General features: G+C 41.6%; 1 protein-coding gene across 1 annotated transcript in view; it reads right to left on the bottom strand.

Annotated features, from left to right (window-relative positions):
- The window catches only part of apc2 (APC regulator of WNT signaling pathway 2), a 163398-nt gene that overhangs the window by 48408 nt on the left and 89907 nt on the right, over positions 1–25083 (bottom strand). Inside the window, exons 5-7 of the mRNA XM_052037592.1 lie at positions 22965–23073; positions 17292–17405; positions 4375–4452 (exon numbers count right to left, since the gene is read on the bottom strand). Coding sequence (XP_051893552.1) covers positions 4375–4452; positions 17292–17405; positions 22965–23073 — 301 coding nt within the window. The remainder of the gene's footprint in view (positions 1–4374; positions 4453–17291; positions 17406–22964; positions 23074–25083) is intronic.

The following is a 25083-nucleotide window of genomic DNA, read 5'->3' as shown; positions in this document are numbered from 1 at the left end:
AATGATAGGGGAACAGATGGACCAAGGCATAGATCCTTGAGGGTGGCAATGTATGTAGACAATGTGGTTAGGAAAGCATACAGGATATTGGCCTTCATTAGTCGGGTCATTGAACATAGAAGTAGGGAGGTTATGCTCCAACTTTATAAAACCATGCTCCAAATTTGTAAAACCTTGGTCAGAACTCAACTAGAGTACTGCAAGCAGTTCTGGTCACCACACTATAAGAAGGATATGATAGTGCTGGAGAGGGTGCAGAGGAGATTCACCAGCATGTTGCCTGGGATGGAGCAGTTTAGTTATGAAGAGAGAACAGAGAAGCCAAGTCTTATCTCCCTGGGGCAGAGGAGGTCAAGAGGGGACATGATTGAGATATGTAAAGTTATATGGGGTCACAATAGGGTAGATTGCAGGAAACTTTTCCCCATTTGAAAGGTAGAAAAAAAAACTAGAGCACATAGATTTAGGGTAAGGGGGGTGGGATTTAGAGAGGATTTAAGGGAGATCTTCTTCACCCAGAGAGTGGTAAGTACCTGGAATACACTGCCTGAGAGAGCAGTTGAAGCTGAGTCGCTGACAGCAGTTAAGAAGTGTCTAGATGAATGCTTGAATTGCTTAGTTATGGTGGGCTATGGACCAAGTGATGGGCTATGGGTATAATACAGAAGGGTATCCAGTGATCAGCGCAAACAAGTTGGGCCGAATGGCTGTTTCCATGCTGTGTGATTCTATGCATTGCTCGGCTATAACCTGAGATACTTTGGCCACAATTGGGTGGAGCTGGTGAGGGAGGAGTAGAGGAGAGAAATTCACCTCTGGTCACAAATTCTAAATACCTGGCAGATACTGGCAGGAAATAGTGGAAGCAAGTTAGCAGTAGTTGTGAAAAGAGAAACAGAGTTAATGTTTCAAGTCCAGTACCCTTCAACAGGTCCCTGACCTGGAACATTAACTCTTGTTTTCTCTCCACAGACGCTGCCTGGCAGTTGTATGTTTCTAGCATTTTCTGCTTTTAATTTCAGAGTTCCAGCATCTGCAGTTTTTTTATTTTCTTTACTGGAAAATATTGACCATACTCATTTTTTCCTAATGGGTTCTTACCCTTCTTCCTCGGAACTGTAAATTCTCTCCTCAAAACAATTGGCTTCCTCATCCTGCACTTGACTGCTCCTAGCAAAGGACCCATGAGCAGATTACCCAGTGCAATTACCGGTGAGCCTCAACAAACTCTTGCTCCATCACTAGAATCCATGTGGAATCCCACTGCAGAGAGTCGTTAGTGAATCACCAGTAGAAGTGAGGAGATACAAGAGACCGCAGATGCTGGAATCTGGAGCAACACACAAAGCACTGGAGGAAATCAGCAGTCAGGCTGGAGGGAAATGGACAGTCAATGTTGACTGTCCCTGAGCAGCAGGAAGGAGTTGGGGGCTTAAGAATCCATGCTGGAACTTCCGAGGGTAAACTTGGGTCATTCTGTGCTGCCCTGACAGAAAATCCAGGAATCCAGCTGGTTGTTGTGATAAGGTGCCTCAAATATAAATGTAATAATAAAAAAGATTTGAGGAAAACTTGCGCAGCACAGATGGAAAGTTAGTTGGAAGTATTCAGGGAGACTTTCAATAAATGGCTATTCATCAAAGGAACAGGAAACAAGGTAGCAGGAAATTTCAGGGGGCTGAATTCATGAAAATGGTCAGTGGAACTTACATTACAATGTGAGTGGAGACGTCTAGGGAAACACATAATTCCTGCACACATTTAGCTCCATAAAGCCAAAGAAAAAAGTATTTTAAAATCTGGGCTTTATCAATATGGCCATAATAGAAAAAAATGATAAACGTACCCCATGTTAGGCCTCAAGTTTGTAAACGTGCACCACCAGGCTGAAGAACAGCTTCTATCCCACTGTTACAAGACTTTTGAACAGACCTCTTGTTGGATAAAGATGAACTCTTGATCTCTCAGTTGTCGCCTTTGCACCTTATTATCTACCTGCACTACACGTTCTCTGTAACTGTAACACTATATTCTGCTATTGCTTTCCCTTGTACTATCTTGATGTACTTATGTTTTGAAATTATCTGTTTGGATGGCATGCAAAGCAAAGTTTTTGACTGTATCTCAGTACATGTGACAATAATAAATCAATTACCAGTCACAAATTACTAAATTACCAATTATAGCACTTTGTGAATGTTGAGGGAACCTAGTTAAAGAAAGGAAATTTTATCGTTGCGCCATAGAAAGCATCCTATCTGGATGCATCATGGCTTGGTGTGGCAACTGCTCTGCCCGGGACTGCAAGAAACTGCAGAAAGTTGTGGACACAGCCCAGCGCATCATGGAAACCAGCCTCCTCTCCATGGACTCTGTCTATACCTCACACTGCCTTGGTGAAGCAGCCAGCATAATCAAAGACCCCACCCACCCAGGTCATTCTCTCTTCTCCCCTCTCCCATCGGGTAGAAGATACAGGAGCCTGAGGGCACATACCACCAGGCTCAAGGACAGCTTCTATCCCACAGTGATAAAACTATTGAACAGTTCCCTTATTCGATGAGATGGACTCTTGACCTCACAATCTACCTTCTTTGACCTTGCACCTCATTGTCTACCTGCAATACACTTCCCTATAGCTGTGACACTTTACTCTGTATTCTGTTATTGTTTTTACCTGTACTACCTCAATGCACTCTGTACTAACTAAATGTATCTGCACTGTGTAATGAATTGATCTGTAGGAACGGTATGCAAGACAAATTTTTCACTGTACCTCGGTACAAGTTACAATAATAAACCAATACCAATACATTATTAGCATTGAGTTCATACCCAGCTGATTCACTGGGATCCTGCCAGGAACATGATCTGAGGAAGAACTCAGAGATCTGAGGAAGAATTACTTCACCCAGAAGGTGGTTGCAATCTGGAATGTTTTGCCTGGGTGAGTGGTGGAGGCAGCTACCCTCATAGCATTTGTGAAATATGTAGACAAGTACCTAAATTGCCAAGGCATCGAAGGCTGCAGACCCAAGTGCTGGTAATTGGGATTAGTATAGCTAGGTACTTGATGGTTGGCAGGGACATGGTGGACTAAAGAACCTGCTTCCATGCTGCAGAACTCTATGACTCTAGAATGGGAAACCATGGTAGTGAAGTGCTCAGCATGGACTCGTTGGGCCGAAGGGCCTGTATCCATGCTGTATTGCTCTATGATTCAAAGCAAGGTTTGACACTCAAGCTACACTTTAAAGTTCTCACATATATTCAAATCTCTTCTTGGCTTTAGTGTCTCCAAATGTCTGCAAATTCCTCCAGTACAACAAGCCCCACCAACACCCACCCCACCATCTCCCAACCCCCCCTCCCCCCAAGGTCACTGCACTCCTCCAATTCTGACATCCGACATCCCTGATTTTTAATCGTTTGAACCATTGGCAGACGTGAGTCTGGGTCAAAAATTCTGAAACTCCCTCCCTGAACCTTTTCTTCTCTTTCCCACTGTCACTTCCTTTAAGCTGCTCCTCTAACTCACAAGATTTTGCTTACCTGAACCAACATCATATGTAGCTCAGCGTCCACCTTTGATGGGGTGGGATCTTTACTACATCAGTGGTACTGCTTTTGCAAGTTTTTTGTATTATCACTGCAGCAGGGAAGGGATTTTAACAGATTTTTAAATTATGAAGAGATTTATTGTAGAGGGAAGACTGTTTTCCTCTAGTTAATGAATTTGACTTTATGAAAAGTAATCAGGTGGTTCCCAAGTTGTTCATTTTGTGATTGTTGATTGGCAATTTTCTAGAACCCAGACTTGTTACTGTTTAATGAATATGACATTTATAATACAGAACCTTTTGTTAGATTGTCAATGCCATCTGAAAACGGCAGCCAGGAAGGACACATCTTAAACCTTAAAGTTAAAGACAGACACATGCAATAAACTACACTCGTACTAAAACCAGCACTCAAACATAGCAAACTAATTAGTAGCATATAATGTATCTTCTGGTCACCGGACAAAAATGTAATATCTTCAGAAAAGAGTTCATAAAATTAATAACTTTTGGGAGTTTTTTTGCAATGCAATGTCATAATAGGACAAAGAAATTAAATATGTGCTTCCATATGGCAGATAGTATACTTTTACCATTATAATACAAACAGTGCACAGTGCATTCAACGATCAAACACCGTAAATGATCCAGTCTCCGGCTACACCCACTGGAACATAATCCACTCATGCTTTATTCCTGATGTCAAAGAAAATTACAACTAAATTACTGCTTTGCTGTTTAGGGGTATATTTTAGTTTCCAGTTATTACATTGCAACAGAAGCTATTAACTGTAGCAAAGTCGATGAATCTGACCTCGGTCTCAGTCTCCTGCACTTTCTGCTGGGACTGAAGAATCTCCTTTTCAATCTCTTGGATCCGGTTCATTCGCAACTGTCAAGGAAGAAACATAAACTTGTCAGTATAGTAATGCTGCTTCTTTAATCTGCCAAAGGTATTGGACCAGAGAATTTCTCTCCTGTCTCTCCCAAGTTATTTGGTCATATCATGGAGACCAATGCAATAATTGGTCTTGTTTACAACAGGCATTCAACTAGGGAGGGAATTATCTTCCAGTGTTCACACTCCAAACCACTATCCAGTAAGTTCACTTCTTACATAAGAACATAAGAAATAGGAGCAGGAGTAGGCCCATCGAGCCTGCTCCACCATTCAATAAGATCATGGCTGATCTGGCCGTGGACTCAGATCCACCTACCTGCCTTTTCCCCATAACCCTTAATTCCCCTACTATGCAAAAATCTATCTAACCTTGCCTTAAATATATTTAATGAGGTAGCCTCTACTGCTTCCCTGGGCAGAGAATTCCACAGACTCACTACTCTCTGGGAAAAGCAGTTCCTCCTCATCTCCATCCTAAATCTACTCCCCCCAATCTTGAGGCCATGTCCCCCAGTTTTAGTCTCACCTACCAGTGGAAACAACTTTCCTGCCTCTATCTTATCTATCCCTTTCATAATTTTATATGTTTCTATAAGATCCCCTCTTATTCTTTTGAATTCCAGCGAGTATAGTTCCAGGCAACTCAATCTCTCCTCATAGGCTAACGCCCTCATCTCCAGAATCAACTTTGTGAACCCCCCCTGCACCGCCTCCAAAGCCAGTATATCTTTCCTCAAGTACAGAGACCAGAACTGCACACAGTACTCCAGATGTAGCCTCACCAGTACCCTGTACAGTTGCAGCATAACCTCCCTGCTCTTAAATTCAATCCCTCTAGCAATGAAGGTCAACATTCCATTTGCTTTCTTGATAGCCTATTGCCTTTTGCCTACATCCTTTTTTAAACAGACATTCGCTGTCTTCCAATCCGCCAGGACCTGCCCAGAGTCCAGGGAATTTTGGTAAATTATCACAAACGCCTCTACTATAACTTTCGCCATTTCTTTCAGTACCCTGGGATGCATCCCATCAGGACTAAGGGACTTATCTACCTTTAGGCCCACTAGTTTGCTCATCACTACCTTTTTAGTGACAGCGATTGTATTGAGGTCCTCACCTCCCATCATATTCATAACATCTCTCTTTGGCATGTTAGATGTGTCCTCCAGCATGAAGACCGACACAAAATAGTTGTTCAAGGCCTCGGCCACTTCCACATTACCCAATATTAACTCCCCCTTCTCGCCTTCCAAGGGACCTATGTTCACTTTAGCCACTCTTTTCTACTTTATGTAATTATAAACTCTTTTACTATCTGTTTTTATATTTTGTGCTAGTTTACTTTCATAAACTATCTCCCCTTATTGCTTGCTTAGTGGTTCTTTGTTGCTTTTTAAAGTTTTGTCAGTCTTCCAGTTTCCCACTACTCTTGGCGTCTTTATATGCAAGAGCTTTTAGTTTGATGCCTTCCTTTATTTCCTTAGTTATCAAAGGCTGGCTCTCCCCACCCTTACCGTCCTTGCTTTTCACTGGAATATACTTCTGTTGAGCACTGTGAAAAATGTCTTTGAAAATCTTCCACTGTTCCCCAACTGTCCCACTATATAGCTTGCATTCCCAATCTACGCTAGCCAACTCCTCCCTCATCCCGTTGTAGTCTCCCTTGTTTAGGTGTAATACACTGGTTTTAGATCGAACTATTGCACTCTCCATTTGTATGAGAAATTCAGTCATACTATGATCAGTCTTTCCAAGAGGATCCCTTAAACGCCCATCCAGGACAGGACTGGCTTGGGAAGTGTTAGCTACACAATAATGTGGATTGCTGATACTCATTACTACATAAAGAATAGGTCTGGATGAGGCATCATAAGGCTGCTGACCATAGCTAGCTATAGCAACACTACCATTCCCAGCCTGAATGGAGTTGACTGTGTAATTTACCCATTAATCATTGCTGTAAGCAATTAAGCTTAATTTAGTGCAGGGATCCCTGGATATTCATTATTAGTCATTAGTGCTAAATGTATTATACAGTATCAGTTTACAGGGAACCAAATTCAGGAGTAAACTGCATAGACATGACTATCTAGCATATTTACTGAACAGTAATCAATTACTGGGCCACTGTTTGTATTTTCAAACTACACTCACTGCATTTTACTGGAAAAATTATCCCACCTTGGTCAAGGGACATTAATGAAGATTTGGTAATGGGTCAAGTTATTTTTAAATATACTCTATAAACATATTTTGCTTGGTTTTGGTAAATTATACTGTGTGACATGAAACCTGCCTTCCAATCTCCCAACCATTTCAACAAGAAGGAAGAACATTGGCTAATATATATTAAAAGAAATTTTATTTATGCTATCACTGAATTTTGCACTGGTAAATAATCAGGAAAGAAATATACATGGATTAAGTATTAAATTACAATTAATTTGCATGATATGAGAGCAGTATTTCTGTGTTCTGACCTGCTGAACGTCTGTGTTAGAACTTAATGGAAAGAATATATTAGGCTCAGTCCACCTGCCCAGAATCACCATCTGTGCTCTGCCAATGCCCACACTTACCTAGGCTGAACGTGGGAGCTTATCTTACTGGCAAAATGCAGAGAACGCACCCCTGAAATGTCCCTGACAGCTTATGGTGGTGGTAAACCTGGGGGCAGAGTTATGCTGGCAGACATACAAAAACTGTTAAAATTGAAGTAAATGATGTTAAAAAGAATAATTTAAAATAAAGTTAACTAAAATGCATAAAAAACACAAAATAATTAAAAACATGAAACAATACTTTTTTAGAAAAAGAGACTTATTTCACCTTCCATGGCTGAAGGCTGGGAGTTCCAATTGGTTATCTGATATAAAACAATTGAGGAAAATTGGAAACTCAATCCTTCGCCAGTGCTCTTTTAAAATGACTTCCCACAGGATGATTAAAATAGATCTACATAATGCTTTTACATTAGCTTTACAACCATTCAAATCTAGCCTACATATCTCCTATAAAATATACACCATCTGGCATCCAGGTGGAGGATGATTCCAATCTTTAGAGATATTGAGCTGGCTGGAACTGTCTTTGGTTTCCGATATCCTTCCACTTGGTGAACACAGGCTTGCAGTATCTCAATGACCAAGGCCTGAAATTTGTAGCTGTAGGCAGGTGAATGAATTGGTATAATGTGAAGCTCTTTTCTTCATATGGGCCCTCAATAGCAACAATAACTTGCCATTTTGTAGCCCTTTTAAAGTAGTAAAAGAACTCAATGCTCTTCACAGAAACACAAGCAAAGAGAATTTGCTCCTGCCTCATCTTTGTATGTCTGAAATCTGTTCTGAGCTGAAATCGACCCTGGGTTTAGCTGTATTTATAATACCACTATTGTTAGGAGATAGTTCTATTTGTTGGTGCCGAGAGTAATACTGCTACTAGATAGCTACTTATCAATTGATCTCTGTGATTATGGTGGGAACACCTGGTTTTTGGTCTCAATATCTAAGGAAGGAAACACTTAACTTGGAATCAGTGCAGCTCAGGTACACTAGATTAATCCCTGGAAAGAGGGGATTATCGCATATGGCTAGGTTGAGTAAGATAGACCTACACTCACTGGCATTTACCAGAGAGAGGTGCTCATATTATGATGTACAAGACTCTGAGAGGGATTGACAAGTCCAACACTGAAAATCTGTTTCTTCAGGCTGGAACATCTAGAACTAAGGGGCAGGGTATCAATTTTAGGAGTTGACCTTATAGGTCTAAAATGAGAAGCATTTTTTAAATCATAATCCTCAATTGTAGAGACTGAGATGGATACATTTTTGGGGCACACAGGGAAACAGGGTTTATGGAGATTACAGAAAAGCAGAACTGAGAGAAGATCAGGCAGGGTCTTACTTATTGGCCTGCTCCTGCTCCTATTTCTCATTTTATTAAACCTTTAACTTGAGCTTATCCAAACCTCCTTTTATGCTCCACACCCTTTGTCAATATTCTATTGGTCTTCATATATCTGCATGTTAACTTCTTTGTATTTCATGTATAAGGACCCCTGGTCCTTTGGTACCACATTTTGTAGTCTAATTCTGTTTAAATAATAATTTGCTTTTAAATTCTTCCTTCCAAAGTGGATAACCTCACATGTTCAAACAACATATTCCAACTGCCAGTTTCTTGCCCACTTGTTTAATAATAATTTGTCTTCTTCTTCTTCTCCTCCTCCTCCTCCCTCTCAGGATCAAGGATGACTTGCTGTCATTCTGCTTTCATGGATTCTGAGATGGCTGCTGAATATAACAGAATAGTATGCAGGTCTATCACTGTTGGGAATCTCCATAAGGACCCTGACATTCCAGGTCATGAACTTCATAACATGGAGTAAAAGTTGCCTGTGTGTGGTTTCTTTTAATGCGGGGTAGCTGTCACACACCAGCCATCACTCAGACTTCACAGAGTAAGGCCTTGGTCCAGTGACATTGGGGACCAAGACATCTGAAGACCAAGTTTTTGCTGCATGACCAAATCTGTACCTCTTTGCAGGCTCTTTATGTCTTCTTCATACTTGCAAACCCAATTATGTTTGTAACATCAGCTATTCTCACTTCAGTACACTCCATTCCTTCATCCAAGTCATCAATAAAGAATTTAAGAAGCTGAGGTCACAGAACTGATATCTGTAGCACCCCACTTGTGACCGATTGCCAATCTGAAAATGATTCATTTATTCTGAATCCTGTTTTCTGTTAGTTTGCCACTCCCCTATCCATGCCAATATATTACCCCCAACCCTAGATTCTTGATGTACATGTGACTAATAAAGAAATCAAATCAAATCAAATCTTGCCTTGTGCAGTAAAGTTTTATGTGACACAATATCGGATGTCTTCTAGAAATCCAGATACACCACATCAACTGGTTCCTCTATCCAACCTGTTTGTTACGTCTTCAAAGAACTCTACAAGTTTGTCAACCGTCATTTCTCTACCATAAACCCACGTTGACTCTGCTTGATTGTCTTATGATGATCTAAATAATCTGCTATTGTTAAGGAAGTAACATTTTCCCAATGACAGACTTTAGATTAACTGGTCTATAGTTTCCTGTTTTCTGTCTCCCTCCCTCTTGAACAGTAATGTTCCATTTGCAGTTTTTCAGTCCTCTGGGTCCTCAAAATCCAGAGACTTTTGATAGATTACGACCAATGCTGTCTCTACAGCCACTTCCTTTAAGATCCTAGGATGTAGGTCATCAGGTTCAGAAGACTTGTCAGCCTTTAGCCCTTTAGTTTGCCTAGTACTATCTTTGTAGTGAAAGACAATGTTTTAAGCTCTTTTTAGGCGCTAGAATCAGAATCAGGTTTATTATCACTGACTTATATAACATAAAATTTGTTGTTTTGCAGCAGCAGTACAGTACAAAGACATAAAAGTTACCTTAAATTACAAAAATAAATAAATGGTACAAAAAAAGGGACAACAAGGTAGTGTCCATGGGTTCATGGACTATTCAGAAATCTGATGGCGAGGGGAAAGAAGCTATTTCTGAATTGTTGAGTGTGGGTCTTCAGGCTCCTGTACTTTCTCCCTGATGATAGTAATGAGAAGAGGGCATGTCCTGGATGGTGAGGGTCCTTAGTGATGCATGCCGCCTTCTTGAGATTATCTTTAATTGCAATATCGCTATGAAGACCAATCCAAAATAATTATTTAGAACCTCTGCCATTTCTCTATTTCCCATTATTAACTCTCTTGTCTCTTCCTCCATAAGGTATTAACATTTACTTTAGCTACTCTCTTATGTATATCTGTAGAAGCTTTACTGTCTGTTCTTATATTATTTGCTAGTTTACTCTCCTACTCTATTTTTTAGTCATCCTTTACTTGTTTCCAGTGGCATATGTGCTGCTTAAACTTCACTTATCGCTTCAAATATTGTACAAAAATCACTCATTTAGCTTTCTGGCATGTGTTGTCCTTACATTGAGAACTTGCTTGGCTGTAATTATCCTGACTCTTTCTCTTAGGTGGTTCCTGGGGCCAATGATAACTTCCTTCTAGTCAGGTGTTGGGATTCTGAAGTGATTAATGATACCAATGTGGGAACCACAAACAACACCAAGGAGAAGTCAGAAGGTGCCTGATGGTAGGTAGGTTGTGAGTGTGCCTTCTGCTATTAACATTAGGCTTCTATGCATTCCCAATGCATGGACCATCTTGAATACTTCTCATCTTTCAGTGATCATGGACCAGAGATTCCAAGGAGTCATTGAGGATGTTGCATTTTTTCAAGGAGAAAATCCTTGAATATTTCCCTCTATCTATCTGGTAACCTCTTTCTGTGACTGAGCTCAGAATAGAGCCTCTCAGATCCAGGGCAAATAAGCATGAGCAATAGATGGTACCTAGATCCCAAAAAATGGGTTTTAAAAAAGTTCTAAATAAGAACCAAAGGGTCCATGCGCTTTATCATGGACGTCAAGCTCATGATATAAGTAGACTGAGTCTAAGCTGCCATCTTACACCACTCCCATTTTGGCAATTGCACAGCCTTTACTCAACAGTCAACATGTTTTATCTTTTAATTCTCCTAGTCTTGAATCTGAACTCAAGTTCCATCACTTCAATCACCATGTTGAAATTACCATGATTAACTGCGAGTTCCCAGACTCACTCTATCATGGGGTCGCTTGATGTATTTGGTGAGTTCATTATTTCAGGCAGCTACAATTCTTTTCCATCCCAACCTTATCACCAGTGTAATGTGTGTGTCCCTATGGGATCCTAGTTTCTAGTGAAGAACACACGCAATGTGTAGAGTCATGTGAGGGGAACACAGAAAGTTCTAAAAGATGTGTCTGGTTTATTTGAAGTTCTTGTCAAACTTTGTACATGGGCACAACAACACACACATGTTCAAGCATGTCTGGCAGTGACGTCAGGCTTATTATACTACACTAGCCTTAACTTCAGGCCTGTGGTACTTTAACAGGTTTCAATTGTACTCCACTGGCCCTTTTTCAACAAGAATTGGAACTTAAATTTTCAAAAATGTCATTTAACTGCTGGCTCTAGATAAACAGCAGAGAGATTTCAGAAGGATCTCTTAGGAAGAGAAAAGGGGGAGGGGGACAATTCTAGGCATGGACGATCATGACTTTCCCAGTGCAAAGGACAATATTAACTTACCTGGAGGGCCTTGTCAACCTTACTGACAGCTTGCTTCAGTCACTCCCTAACACCAATTTATATGTAAATCATTGCCTGAATGAGATAACTGTTGCTCTGAATGAACTAAATTAATAAGAAGTTCTGTGGAATATTTGAACATTTATTAAGGGTTCATAGTACCTTACTTTATTTTTTGAGTCTTGCACAAACAACACTTATATGAAAACTGATTTCTCATAGGAAATTACAGGCAAAGAGCCTGTAAGTTTCCATCCACTACAATTTATTTGTGGAACATTATGAATTGGTAAACCATAAGTTCCAAACACTATTTGCTATGAGCTCCATTCATTGCCAGGAATGGCTGATCAAGGTTTCAAGTTTTGTTCTTTTAGTGTTGAGAGAAACTGAAATATACCTTCAGGTCCTCAAAATTTCGGGTGAGGGATCTTCATATGGAACTTTTCTGCTTGGAATTTGAATTAAACAAACTTATTCAGTAACAGGTGAGAACCACTCTTTTTTGATGTACTATTTAATGTATCCTGGATTGTCACCTTGTCGTGGTGGAGAAGCTTGTGTGGTCCTGAGATCCCGAGAGCGATGCCATCTGGAGCTATGCTCCTGGTTGGGTCACCCATGGTGGTAAGGTTGATGGTGAGGTCCCTGACAAAGAACAATCCGACCAAGACCTCAACGGTGGAACAAGCGGACGAAGTTACTTTGAACTCAATGGCTGTGAAGGCAGATGAAAGCTGCGACAAATCCATCAGCTCCAACCGTCGTGGTTTCTATGCCATTGGAATCAGTTGGTTGATTTGTGAAGCATCGTGTGCTTTTTGTAGTGCAACATCAAGTACACGTTAAACAAATACACACACAGGCGTCTTCGCTCTGTGGGTCTGAATGCGGAAGAACTTTCAGAGCCAAGATTGGACTCATAAGCCACTTGAGAGCCCATAAATAGATCAACAGAATGAAGACCATTATCCTCGACCTCGAGGGACAGCCACGATGATGAACATTGTATGGCCACTTCAAATGGACAAACTTGGCCCATGTGCTCAAAACAGTGAAAAAAAATAGTGGTTCAATTTTCATGGCACCGACATCTCTCTGAACTTCCTTTGCTCCTTCACTGCAAGTCATTGAGTTAATGGAACTAGAGCCTTACATGGACTTAATCCCTGTCTGACTACTATATTCACTCTATTGCCGCTATTGGTTGCATGTTCCTTTAGATATGCTAGTTATACAGGCTGTACATTGGCTTTAGTCAGCTTAGGAAAGATACCTGCAAATCTTATCCCACATTTTACTTCCATATTGTGAACATCTTAGGAACATGAAAAAGACTTAATTTTCCTATATGGTCTCAGGACTCTAAGGCACGCACAGGTTCTGCAAGATATTTGATGGTTTGGTCTGTTTCCCCAGTCCGGTAAAACACGAAAAGGTAGCAATGAGCTGGAGCTCAGATGCTGTTTCATCTGATCTCCTTCTCTGTTGCCGGTCTCAGCGCTGGTTCCAAGGGTGGAGCAGCAACATGCTGAGCTGAGGGGCCGGATTCACTTTTCCTTTACACCGAGCCCATTAAGTCAGCTCAGGTGTCCCAGCCAGAATGATATTGCATTGCCTTTGGGTCAGTCACCTACTTGCTACTCATACCACATCAGATGGCCTCCAAGTTGTTCAATCCCACACAGCTACAAAAGGTATATGCAGCTTGGGGGGGGGGGGGTTGGTGGGAATAATTGTAGGCAGCAGGTCTGATCGAGCACAATCTGACCCATTAAAGTGCCTCAGTGTAACTCCAGTTCCTGACTGTGTCGGAAGAAGTCACAGTTCGGACTTCGGTGGGTTTCAGCATGGAACTGCCAGTATTTTGCAGCATAAGTAACAGTAGTTTCAGGAATCCACAGAAATACAAATGCTCCTATCTGCTACTCCAGCACCATGGAATCTAGTGGAACAGCAGAATTTTGCAGGATATACAATTATTGCTGCCGTTGTTTCTATAAAAGTCAAAATAATCAGTTTGTTAAGTGCTTACTCCATGATTGGCCATTGCTGGTGAAACCCACACCCCAGGAATAATTATCTTTGAAAAGCACTAACTTTGTACGTTGCATTTACCCTGGAGAACTTCAGGTTCAATATACTGATATATTTGACCCTACAAATATTTTAAACTGGCATAATCACAAGCAGAATGCTAGAGACCCCTCGGCAACCTGTCCTCTTTTGCTTCCATTCAGGGCGATTATCATTAACCATTGCTAGCATCACAGTCCAGAAATAGCTGAGTATCTCCACGGAGGTATTAACCAAACCAATGAAGCATCTGATAATGCATTGCTGGTAGCTTTAATACCAACCTATTCCCCCAATGACTTAATGTGAATTGGTATGGTTCAGCATGGGTCTGGCCAGTGAGAAAATGATGTGAGGTAATTAAACAGCCTACACTGAAATTAAAATGTTACACCTGATTAACTTTTCCCTTTATGCCCAGGCAACTCATCAGCCGAGAGAGACAGGACTTGCCAAGCTCAATCAGGTCATCCAGTGCCTGCAGCAAGTGCACTGCCAAATACTATCAGGTTGTATAAGTGAACATGCAATTAGTGCACTGACCCAAAACACCAGAGACAGCAACAAAGTTACAGGGGCCTTGAAATTCTACTGCACTGGGAAAGTCGTGTGATGTGCAGTGGGCCAGTGTGTGCTTATCGCAAGGCTGTGTGTCAATCAATGTGTGAATATTAAATCCCACGCAGCAGAACCTGGTCTCCAAGTCACCTTGGTTCCCCTTGCCACTGGATCAAGGACTGACTCTGTCAAATCCATGTGATAGATGGTGTGCAACGGCTACCCCTCATTAAAAGAAACCACACACAGGCAACTTCCACTCCTCAACATTAAATTTGGGACACAAGAGACCACAGATGCCAGAACTGTTGCTGCATGAAATTCGGGACGTTGAATGTCAAGTCTCTCATGGACAATCCCAACAGCGATAGAACTAATCGCTGTTACGCTATCATAACCCAGGAACTCAGACCCTCTAACATGCTGCCCTGACTGAGACAGGAGATAACCAGTTTAAAGAACAAGGCAGTAGTTACACCTTCTTCCAGAGGAGCAATCCAGAAGAGGAACACCTTTTTCATTCTATGAACTTCACCATCAGAATGAGCTTAGCAACTTCCCCTGTGAAATTGGTGGACACCTTATGACCCATTGGCTCACTCTAATGGGGATCCAACACACTAGGGACATCAGTGTACAGGTCACAACTGGGGAAGTTTCAGATGAGGCCAAGGAAGACTTCTAATCCAACATGGAAAAAAAATCCGAGTCCACATCTAAAGGGAGACAAACTGATCCTCCTGGGCACCTTCATAATCAGGGTGAGAAAAGCTACAACCCATTGTCATGGCTTGATTGGAAAGGAAGGAATAAGCTGTAGAGGAGGCTATTGGAGCAGGAGGAGGCCATTTGGCCTTTTGTGCCTGCTTCACCATTCAATACGAATGTGGCTCATCTTTTACCTCAACACTAACCCCAGATCCCTTGATTCCACTAATATCTAAAAAATCTATTGATCTTCTTCACGGAAATACTCAGTGATGAAGCCTCCACAGCCCTCAAAGAATCACTACTCTCTGGGTGCATAAATTACACCTTAATTCAGTCCAGAATGGCCAACCCTTTATTTTGAGGATGTGACTCTGGTTTCAGACACCCCATCCAGGGGAAACATCATCCATGAATCTACCCACTCAAACCCCAGAAGAATTTTGTACATTTGAATGAGGTAAGCTCTCACTCTTCTAAACTCAAGAGAGTATCGCCCCGGTCTGTTTAACCTCTCCTCAAATGACAATCCCTCTACGCCAGGAATCAGCCCAATGTCCCTTTGTGGCACTCACAAGTATAGCCTTCCTTGGGAAGGAGAGCAGACCTGTAAACAATAATCCAGATATGGTCTCATCAGGGCCCTCTATAAGTGGAGCAAGACATCTCCATACTTGCACTCAAATCCACTTGCAATAAAGGCCAAAATATTGTTTTCTTTCTGAATTCCTTGTTCTACCTGCATTTGAACTTTAAATGATTCACGTACAAAGACACCCAGCATCCTCTGAACTCCAAAACCACAATAAGCCTTGTGTGCTTAATGTCCACAGAGGGCTTTCTTCTGCCTGTCCTGCAAAGGCATATCGCAGATTGAGGGCAAAGGTTGGGGGAGTGGTGGAGGTGCGGGGGAGTTATAGTGGCACAAAGCCAGGGTTGAGTAAAGGGAAGAGAAGGACCTTCTAGAGTCAGGTTTCAGTATTGTGGGGGAAGGCTGCTGAATGTACGGGGTCACAACTGGGTGGCAGGAGGGTGGTGGGAAAACCAAAGGAGACCCATAGTTCAGGTTATGTTGTCATTATTCACCGAGTAAATCAATATCATTTTACCATCCAATTGAAGGATTCATGACTTTAGTTAATGAATGCAGGAAGAATTAATCCACCAGCATCTAATTCCTAATGCTAGACTCCACGGGCAAGGACCTGAGCAGATGTCCCTTCTAAATATCACAGAAACAACCCCACATTCCTGGTGAAGACCTGCTTCAGTGTGAGAGTCCCAGGTGAATTTTGTGAAAAATAAGGAAGAGCTATTCCAATATTTTCATACTGGCTTATCAGTTTCAATCATCTAAGAATCTGAACCCACCCAAAACTCTACTGCCCACACCCTAACTCACATCAGGTTCCATTCACACACCCTTCTTCTGAGTCAGTCCCTTAGGACCGAGGATGACTTGCTTCCATTCTGATCCTGTAGTTTCTGAGGCGATTGATGAGGCCAGCGTAGTTCCTGCAGCCTCTTCCACCGATGGGGACAGGAGATGCCTGACTTTGAGTACTGTGTGAGGTAGTGCGCTCCTTCCGCTGTTTACTCAGGATTTCTACGTGATCCCGATACCTGGATTCAAGGCACTCAGTGCCATCTGCAATGTTTCTTCTCCACTTTGAGCGGTCATGGGCCAGGGGTTCCCAAAAGTCAGCAGGGATGTTGCATTTTTTTAAGGAGGCTTTGAGCACATCCTTTCATCTGATGACTTTGATCTGAAGGGCTTCACTCATCACTATTACCCCAGTCTGTCAACATCCCAAAACTCCTCAGTGTTCTTCTCAGATTCTTCACCAGCCGTATCTATTTGACTTAGTAATCTCTTCCAGCCCCACAAACCTTTGAGATCTCTATTTTGGCATCTTGCACATCCCTAATTGTCATCCATTCACGATTGACAGGCATGTCTTCAACAGCCAAGTTCCCAAACTCTGGAATTCCCTCCTAAACTACTCCAACTCTCCTGAGGACACTCCTTAAATCCTTCCGCTTACAACCAGACCTGTCACAATATTGTATTATTCATTTTAATAACATTCCCATGAAGTGCTTTGGTTCTTATACTACACCGAAAGTGCTATTTAAATGCAGGAAGTTGTCTTTATTGTCTCTTAACTGGAATAATACAAATCCAGGAAGAGCAAAGAAAATATTTTGCTCATTGCTTAGAAATTCCAGTGGCCTTTCTTGATTATAAGAGGTGAAACTGCTGATCTAATAAATGTGTATTGCAGATGTTACCTGGAGTCGTTCAGTTGTGTTGTCACCCGTACCATACCTCTCCTCAATAATGGCTTTGATCTGATGGGCTTCATACTGTAGCTGTTGCCGAATTGAATCCATGTGCTTTGAAACCTGGGAGGCAAAGGCATTGATATATTTCACAACCAAGCCGGTGATATCAGGGTTCAAAAGCATAGTTTAGAAAAAATATAATTCCACTTATTTAGTCAAAGGATGTGGATATCACTGGCAAAATTGACATTTATTGTTTGCCCCTAAAGAAGGCAACATCCATTATCAAAGATCCCCACCATCCAGGCCATGCCATCTTCTCGCAACTACCATCAGGCAGGAGCTACAGAAGCCTGAAGTCTCACACCACCAGCTTCAAGAACAGCTACTTCCCTTCAACCATTTGGTTCTTGAACCAGCTGGCACAACCTTAATCACTACAACACAGTGACCATTTTGATGATTTTGCACTAAAATGGACTTGGTGTTTTTTTTGTTCTAATTGTGTTCTTTCTTGTAAAAATTGGGTATAGTTTATGTTTTACTTGTGAATCCTGCTTATATTATACCATGTGCCTGTGATGCTGCTGCAAGTAAGTTTTTCATTGCATCTGTGCATACATGTAAGATAGGATAAGATTTCTTTATTAGTCACATGTACATCGAAACACACAGTGAAATGCATCTTTGCATAAAATGTTCTGGGGGCAGCCCGCAGGTGTCGCCATGCTTCCAGCGCCAACATAGCATGCCCACAATTTCCTAACCCGTATGTCTTTTGGAATGTGGGAGGAAACCGGAGAACCCGGAGGAAACCCACACAGACATGGGGAGAACGGACAAGCTCCTTACAGACAGCGGCCGGAATTGAACCTGGGTCATTGGCTCTGTAATAGCATTACGCTAACCCCTACACTACTGTGCCCGTACTTGTGCATACAACTTTGATCTGAAGGGACAGGTAAGAGACAACATCATTGATGGGTCCCAAGTCACTTGATGACCAGACCTAGTAATGTTGGCAGTTTTCCTTCCCTCAAGGACGTTATTGAGCCTGATGGGTTTTTGCAACAATCTGGTAGTTTCATAATCACTATTACCGACACAGTTGCTGGGGCAGAGTTAAAACTCACATATACAACTCTGTAATCCCCCACTTCTGCTTGCCTGTCTCAAAACTTAATCACTGTGCTGCCATACCAGTGGAGATCAGAGAGGGTCAAGGGCAGATTTAATAGAACTGTTCAAATGATGAAGGACCTTGATTAAGTAGATAGTGTGTAACTGTTTCCCGCAGCAAGGTTGGTAACCCGAGGGCAGAATTTTCAGATAATGAGCAAGAAAAGCAGAGAGCAATGAGAAGGAAATCTGTTCAGCAAATCCTCATGCTTTAGAGTTCACTTCCTGAAAGGGTGGAGGAAGCAGATTCAACAGGAGCTTTCAAAGGGATTTGGGGATAAACTTGGAGAGTCTGGAGAGAGTGGGACTGATTGGATTGTTCTTTCATGGAACTAGCACTGTATAATCTGGCCTCTTCCTTGGCTTTAAGATATTGTGATACTCTAATTGTGGGAGGAGCATCTTTTCTGGATTCTAATCATCATTATTGTTTCTTGCATGGTATTAGTTTGGAAACTGGAAGCTAAAAAAATCATTGCACAAAGAGTCTTTGTGAAAGACCCAAAAAGCTGATGTGAAAACAGCAGACACTCACTTGAATCAAAAGAGTCAGAAGGTTGGAGTAAGATGGCTCAAGATTAAAAATCTCTTTTACTTTGCCCACCTCAAAATAATAGAGTGTTTATACATGTACAAGCATGTGAACATTTTCACCATAAAAGCTGCTTTCTTAGAAAAAGCTTTCACTAGCCAGGAATATATGAAGAAGGCAAACCGTCTCTCACCACCGACAATTCTTGTCTCTTTCTCCCTATTTAATCGGTGCTACTATGGTTACTGCTTGTCCAAATGTGCCCACCTGATCCTTCTACAATCAAGATTAATTGTTTGACACACATCCCCTTATTTCTGTATCCTTCTTGAACTAAAAGGAAAATAATTATTGCAGACTCCTATTCATTCACAAGATTGCAAAGCACTGAATCTCAACAAAGCTTGCTTTCTGGCCTCATCTTCCACTTGGTTATAAGTCAGACAGAGAGGGATGGGTTTTGAAATAGAAACAAAAAAATGTTGGAAACACTCAATGGGTCAGGCAGCATCTGTAGAAAGGGAAATTGCTAAATTTTCAGTCGAAAACCCTTCATCAGAACTGGGAAGAGAGGTAGTTTCAAAGGTAGTTTTAAATTGCAGAAAAGCTAAGGGAGGGATAGCACAAGGGAAGTGTCTCGCATGCTGAGGTCAAGGTTGTCCTCGGGATAAATGATGAAGTAATTTTGTTCATAGATTAACAAGTTTAGAAAGAAAAGAAAAAAAAAGAAACAGAAGAGCTGTGAGATGAAGGCAGGTAGAGAGAAAACACACAAGGGAATGTGAAGGCTGCAAAATATAGAGCTGCAAGGAATGTCCAGCAGGTCAGGCTGTGCTGGTGGAGAGACAAACTGATGAATGACCTACAGCAGAACTGGCTGGTTCTGATACAAAGAGAGCGTACCACACTGATACCTGAAGCTGTTAAATTCTCTATCAAGTACATAAGGCTGCAACCAGTAAAATTCCATTATCAGACATGCCTTCCTCTCCCCTCTACTTCAGCAAGAGACCATTCCCCTGCCGATTCCCAGCTCCCCTCTTCCGTCTCCATTAACCACTCTCTTTCCGATGGAACTTTCCCATGCAACTGCAACATTACCTTTTCCCTTCCCTCCATCCAATGACCCAAACTGTCCTTCCAGGTGAAACAAAAACTCACTTTCACTTCTACCATAGAGTGTACTGCATTCAGTGTTCACAATGTGATCTCCTCTGCACTGGAGAAACCAAATGTTGATTGGGTGACCACTTTATGGGGCACCTGCTTTCAGTGCACAGGAGCAATCCTAAGCCTCTCATTGCCTGCAACTTTAATTCTCCATCTTGCTCTGATCCATCTGCAGTTGTTTGTCCTTGCAGAGATGATGGATGGAGAGGGCAGAGGGAACATCCATGAAAGCAGGAGGTCAGGATTGCCAGGTGATCCCAATGTTTGCAGAACCAACTGATTAGTAGTTCAATGAAAGTAGTTGGGGCACTGTTACAATGAGGCCTAATGTAAGCTAGAGGAAGAGCATTTTATCTTCATCTGAGCATGTTGTAGTCCTGCAGTGTCATTATTGAATTCAACAGCTTCAGGTAACTTGCTTTCTTTGTTTGAATCAGAACTGGTCAGTACTGCTGTAGGTCATCCATCTGTAACATTGGCTCAGGTTTTCTCTCTCCACTAGCACAGCCTGCTCTGCGGGCACTCCTACAGACTTGCATTTCACAGATTTAAGTTCCTTTGTTTGTGTCTTCATCTCTAACTGCCCTCATCTCGCACTCTTTAAGTTTCTTTGTCTATGTCCCCCCCCCTAACTGCCCTCATTAATCTATCAAACAGATTACGTTATCAACAGCCTATCACCATGGCAACCCTGGTCTCACCCTATCAGAGATATTCCCTTGAATTTATTTGTCTCCCCCACCCTCTCTGCAATTTACAATTACCTTGTTTTTTTTTCCTAGTTTTGACAAAGGATCCTTGAGCTGAACTGTTAATTCTGTTTTCCTTTTAACTGATGCGGCCTGCCCTGCAAAATTTTCTGGGTTTTTTTCACATATATTTCTAACTTCCAGCATCTGCAGTTTTTGTTTGGATTTTGGGGATACATTTTGATATTGTGCTAATGTACAAGGGGTCAGTGAGTTTTAGATCCACACCAATTTTTATTCACAGAGATCAAAATCGGGAGAGACTTAAAACATCATGGTCTTTTAGAACTTCTCAATTGCTGTAGGAAGATCATCCAGAGGGCATTGAACACATCTCCTGTGTTCTAACAGGTGCTCACAAAGTCAAAAGTTGAGTTTATTGTCATATGCACAAGTACATGTATGCACAGGTACAATGACAACTTACCTGCAGCAGTATCACAGGCACATAGCATCAGATACACAATATTCACAAAGAAAAACATAAATTAAGCAATATATTATACACAATTTTACAAGAAAAAACACAATTAGAACAAAAAAAATAAAGTCCATGTAGTGCAAAGTGGTCGTAGTGTTTCTATTCTGAGGTAATGATTAGGCTTGTGCAGGTTGGTTCAAGAGCCGAACATTGAAGGGAAGTAGCTGTTCTTGAACCAGGTGGTGTGGGACTTCAGGCTTCTGTACCTCCTGCCGGATGTTAGCTGCACACACATGAAGCTAGATAATGGAATGCTAATTTGAAAAATTCATCCCTCTAAAATTGGTTATAATTGGGTGGAAAATCTAAAAGTGCAACATGTTGTTAGAAATACCTCTATGTACTTATATTTTGGAATGATCTGTATGGAGCACACAAAACAAAGTTTTTCACCATATATCGTTACATGTGGCAATAATAAATCAATTACCAAATAAAACGATGTGTTTATACAATGCCTTTCACATTCTCAGGGCATCCCAGACCACTCTACATCCAATGAGGTTTTTTTTTAGTGTAGACACTGTTGCAATGTAACCACCTTTGCTGGGGAAGTTCACAGTAATGGCAATATGATAACAACCAGATTTTTTGATGACAACACTTGAAGGATATGTATTTAGCCCTGACACCAGGGAGAGTTCCCCTGTTCCTCTTTGAAACAATGCCATGGATTTTTTTTTACATCCACCTGACAGCATAGCAGGTCCTTGGTTTGACATGCCACTCATAAGGCAGCAACTCTGCCAGTGTATCACTCCCTCAGCATGGCACTGGGTGTGGCAGCTCAGATAATGTCACTGTAGTTTCTGTATCACCTTTGTGCTGTGATGTAAGCTCAATGTGAACACTGGCCACTGGCTAACGGTTCCAGAGACCCGGGTTCAGTCCTGACCTTGGGTGCTGGCTGTGTGGAGTTTGTACGTTCTCTCTGTGACCGCGTGGGTTTCCTCCGGGTTCTCTGGTTTCCTCCCACATCCCAAACATGTGTGGGCTAGAAGGGTAATTGATCACTGTAAATTGTCCTTATGTGTAGCTGGGTAGCAGAATCTGGAGGCAGGGGTTGGGGAAGTTAATGAGAATTTGGGGAAAATAACAAAAATGGGATTAATGTAAGATGAGTATAAATGGATGGCTGATGGTCAGCAGGAACTTGATGGGCCGAAGGGTCTGTTTCCATGCTGTATCTCTCTGCGCCTCAATGAATTGCACTAAAGTCATGGGGCCCATGATCAGGATGGTGGTTCAAATTTCTTACATGGTTTTTCCAATATCTTTCAGTCATGACTTCCTCTGAGGAGGACAAAAGTAAATAAAATAAAACTAAAATATAGTTATCGCTTTGGCTGGAAAATTACATGTTATCTGAAAGCACTGTGCCTCGATTGGTTGTTAGACCCCCGCCACTCTTCTGTAAATTTTGTGTTGTTCTGGGACTCAGCATGAACATGATGGGCCAAATGGACTCCTTCTGAGCTGTAAATTTCCACAGTTCTATAGAAATGCTTTTGAAGATGGGGTCTGAACCAGGATTCTCAGGGTATACTTTCAAATTCTGTTGTACTCACACTTCTGATTTGTGACAGTTCATCTGCTCGTTTGCCAAGATTCTGGATCTGAGTACAATAAAAGGCTTTCTCTGTCTCTTCCTTTTCAATCTCAGAAAGAAGCAGTGCCCTGTGGAAGAACAGACAGAATAGCATCAGCAACAAATCAGCCTTTTTCCACAGAAAACCAATGCTTTTCTGGCTCAATCTGAGATCTCCCTGTGAATCAGGAAGCTTTCTTCATCTGATTCTGGCATCCCACTTCATCCAATTATTTTGACCATGTTTTATTTCATCCACCACACAGTACCCCCCACCCTCACCCCAGCGTTTTCTCCTCCCCCATCCTTGGCTTAGAGTCAGACTTCACTGGTACCAGTAATTACAACTTGATTGATTCCTGGGATGAGACCGCTATTCTTTCAGGTGATATTGAGTTGGCTGACCTGAAGTTTACAAGAACGAGAGGTAATCTCATTGATGGGATGGGTGCTGAGAAACTTCTTTCCCTTGTTAGAAAGAGTTACAGCCAGAAGTTCTACAATCCAGGATACAAGGTCAGTTAGCTGAGGAAAATCATCACTCAAAGAATATGACTCCTTGGAAATCTCTGTCTCTTTGGGCTGTGGATAACTGAGCATTTTCAAGAATAAAATCAAGAGATATTTGGTAATTTTGATGATAGGACAGGAAAAGTGATGTAGAAGTTCACCATGATCTTAGTGAGTGGTAGCAGAACTGAGATCCTGTTCACATCTCTTAACTTCATATGTTATTGACTAAATTGTGTGATTCAAATCATCTGGTGCTGGTATACGTTGTGAATTAGGAGTGTGGGTAATCCATTGTGTGTTCAGCCAATCAAGTGTCCAAACCAACTGTACTAAAGCTAAAAAATAAAACCAGATGCCAAACTTTTACCAGCCCACCTCACCAAGGTCCTAGTCCCTAATGGCCTCACAACTTGTACACATTATATATTTTGTGACTATTGGTTCATGTCAAAGAGCCTCACTGGTTGGAAACATTGATTGGAAGATCAAGCAGAGAGGCTGTTGATCTACGCAGTGACTACAGAGGTCACTGCATTCAATCTGTGGTGACCCTAAACCTCTTTGCTTAGAGTCAGGAGCCCTGCAAATTGGTCAATGTTGACCACACCCTGACCTGCCCCACTTGCCTTGGTTGTTGGACCACATTTGTCTTACGCAAGCATCGACCAAGGTTCCACACTTACCCTTGAAACTTCAGCCAGTTCCAAAGCTGCACTCTCACAACAACTGAAGCATACTTTGGACATCTTGGGAATACTTTTAAAACGCAAGTAGGATCATTAACATTAAGGCAAAGTTGAGCTCTACCTTCCCCTTCCCATGACCTGAACCATGACCTTCTTACCAAAACTCCATTATCACTGCATTTTGAACCCAATTTGCAGTCCAACACCAGCACAGAGTTATTAGGAAATATTTCCCTGCAGAGCTGTCCAATCTCGGTGTGTGTACTTATATGATTAATGTCTTCAGAAAATGAAAGGGAGGGAAACTGCTTACAAATGTAATTTTCTCATTCCAATGTCATCCCGTTAAAATACGAGTTTGATTTTACTGCAAGTGTTTTCATCCTGACCAATGAAAGATAAAATCAATAACATGAAATTGTGTGATGTAGTTTGACGGTTTAACAGTCCTGCATTGAAACAAGCTACCTATTCCCACAGAATAAGTGGAAGAATTTGTTTAACAAGAAATGTTTCTCAGGTGCCTGCATGAGATGTATATATATTAGTATTTCATTCATGAGTTCATGTTCCAGATGAAGGTGAAAGCATTCACGGACCTCTGTCTGACTGCTTCCATGGCCAGTGACAATGACATCAGCTCGGAGGTTTGTTTAGGAGAGTGTGTGGCAGTGCCAATATTGCTCTTAACGATCCACACTCCATGTTGATCAGTGTGTTGTGCATGTTTGTAGAACCCAGTGAAATTCTAAGGAATTGAGGGCTGTATGGTACTGGCACAGAAGAGGAGATGAGGCCTGAGGCAGGATCATAAGACGATAAAATATAGAATTAGGCCATTTGGCCCATCAAGTCTGCTCTGCCATTCAATCATGTCTGATTTTTTTCAACCACATTCTC

Source organism: Pristis pectinata, chromosome 24 (assembly GCF_009764475.1).
Source record: "Pristis pectinata isolate sPriPec2 chromosome 24, sPriPec2.1.pri, whole genome shotgun sequence".
Lineage (NCBI taxonomy): Eukaryota > Metazoa > Chordata > Chondrichthyes > Rhinopristiformes > Pristidae > Pristis > Pristis pectinata.
The sequence above is the reverse complement of the archived record's forward strand: the minus strand, read 5'-3'. Positions and strand labels throughout refer to the sequence as shown.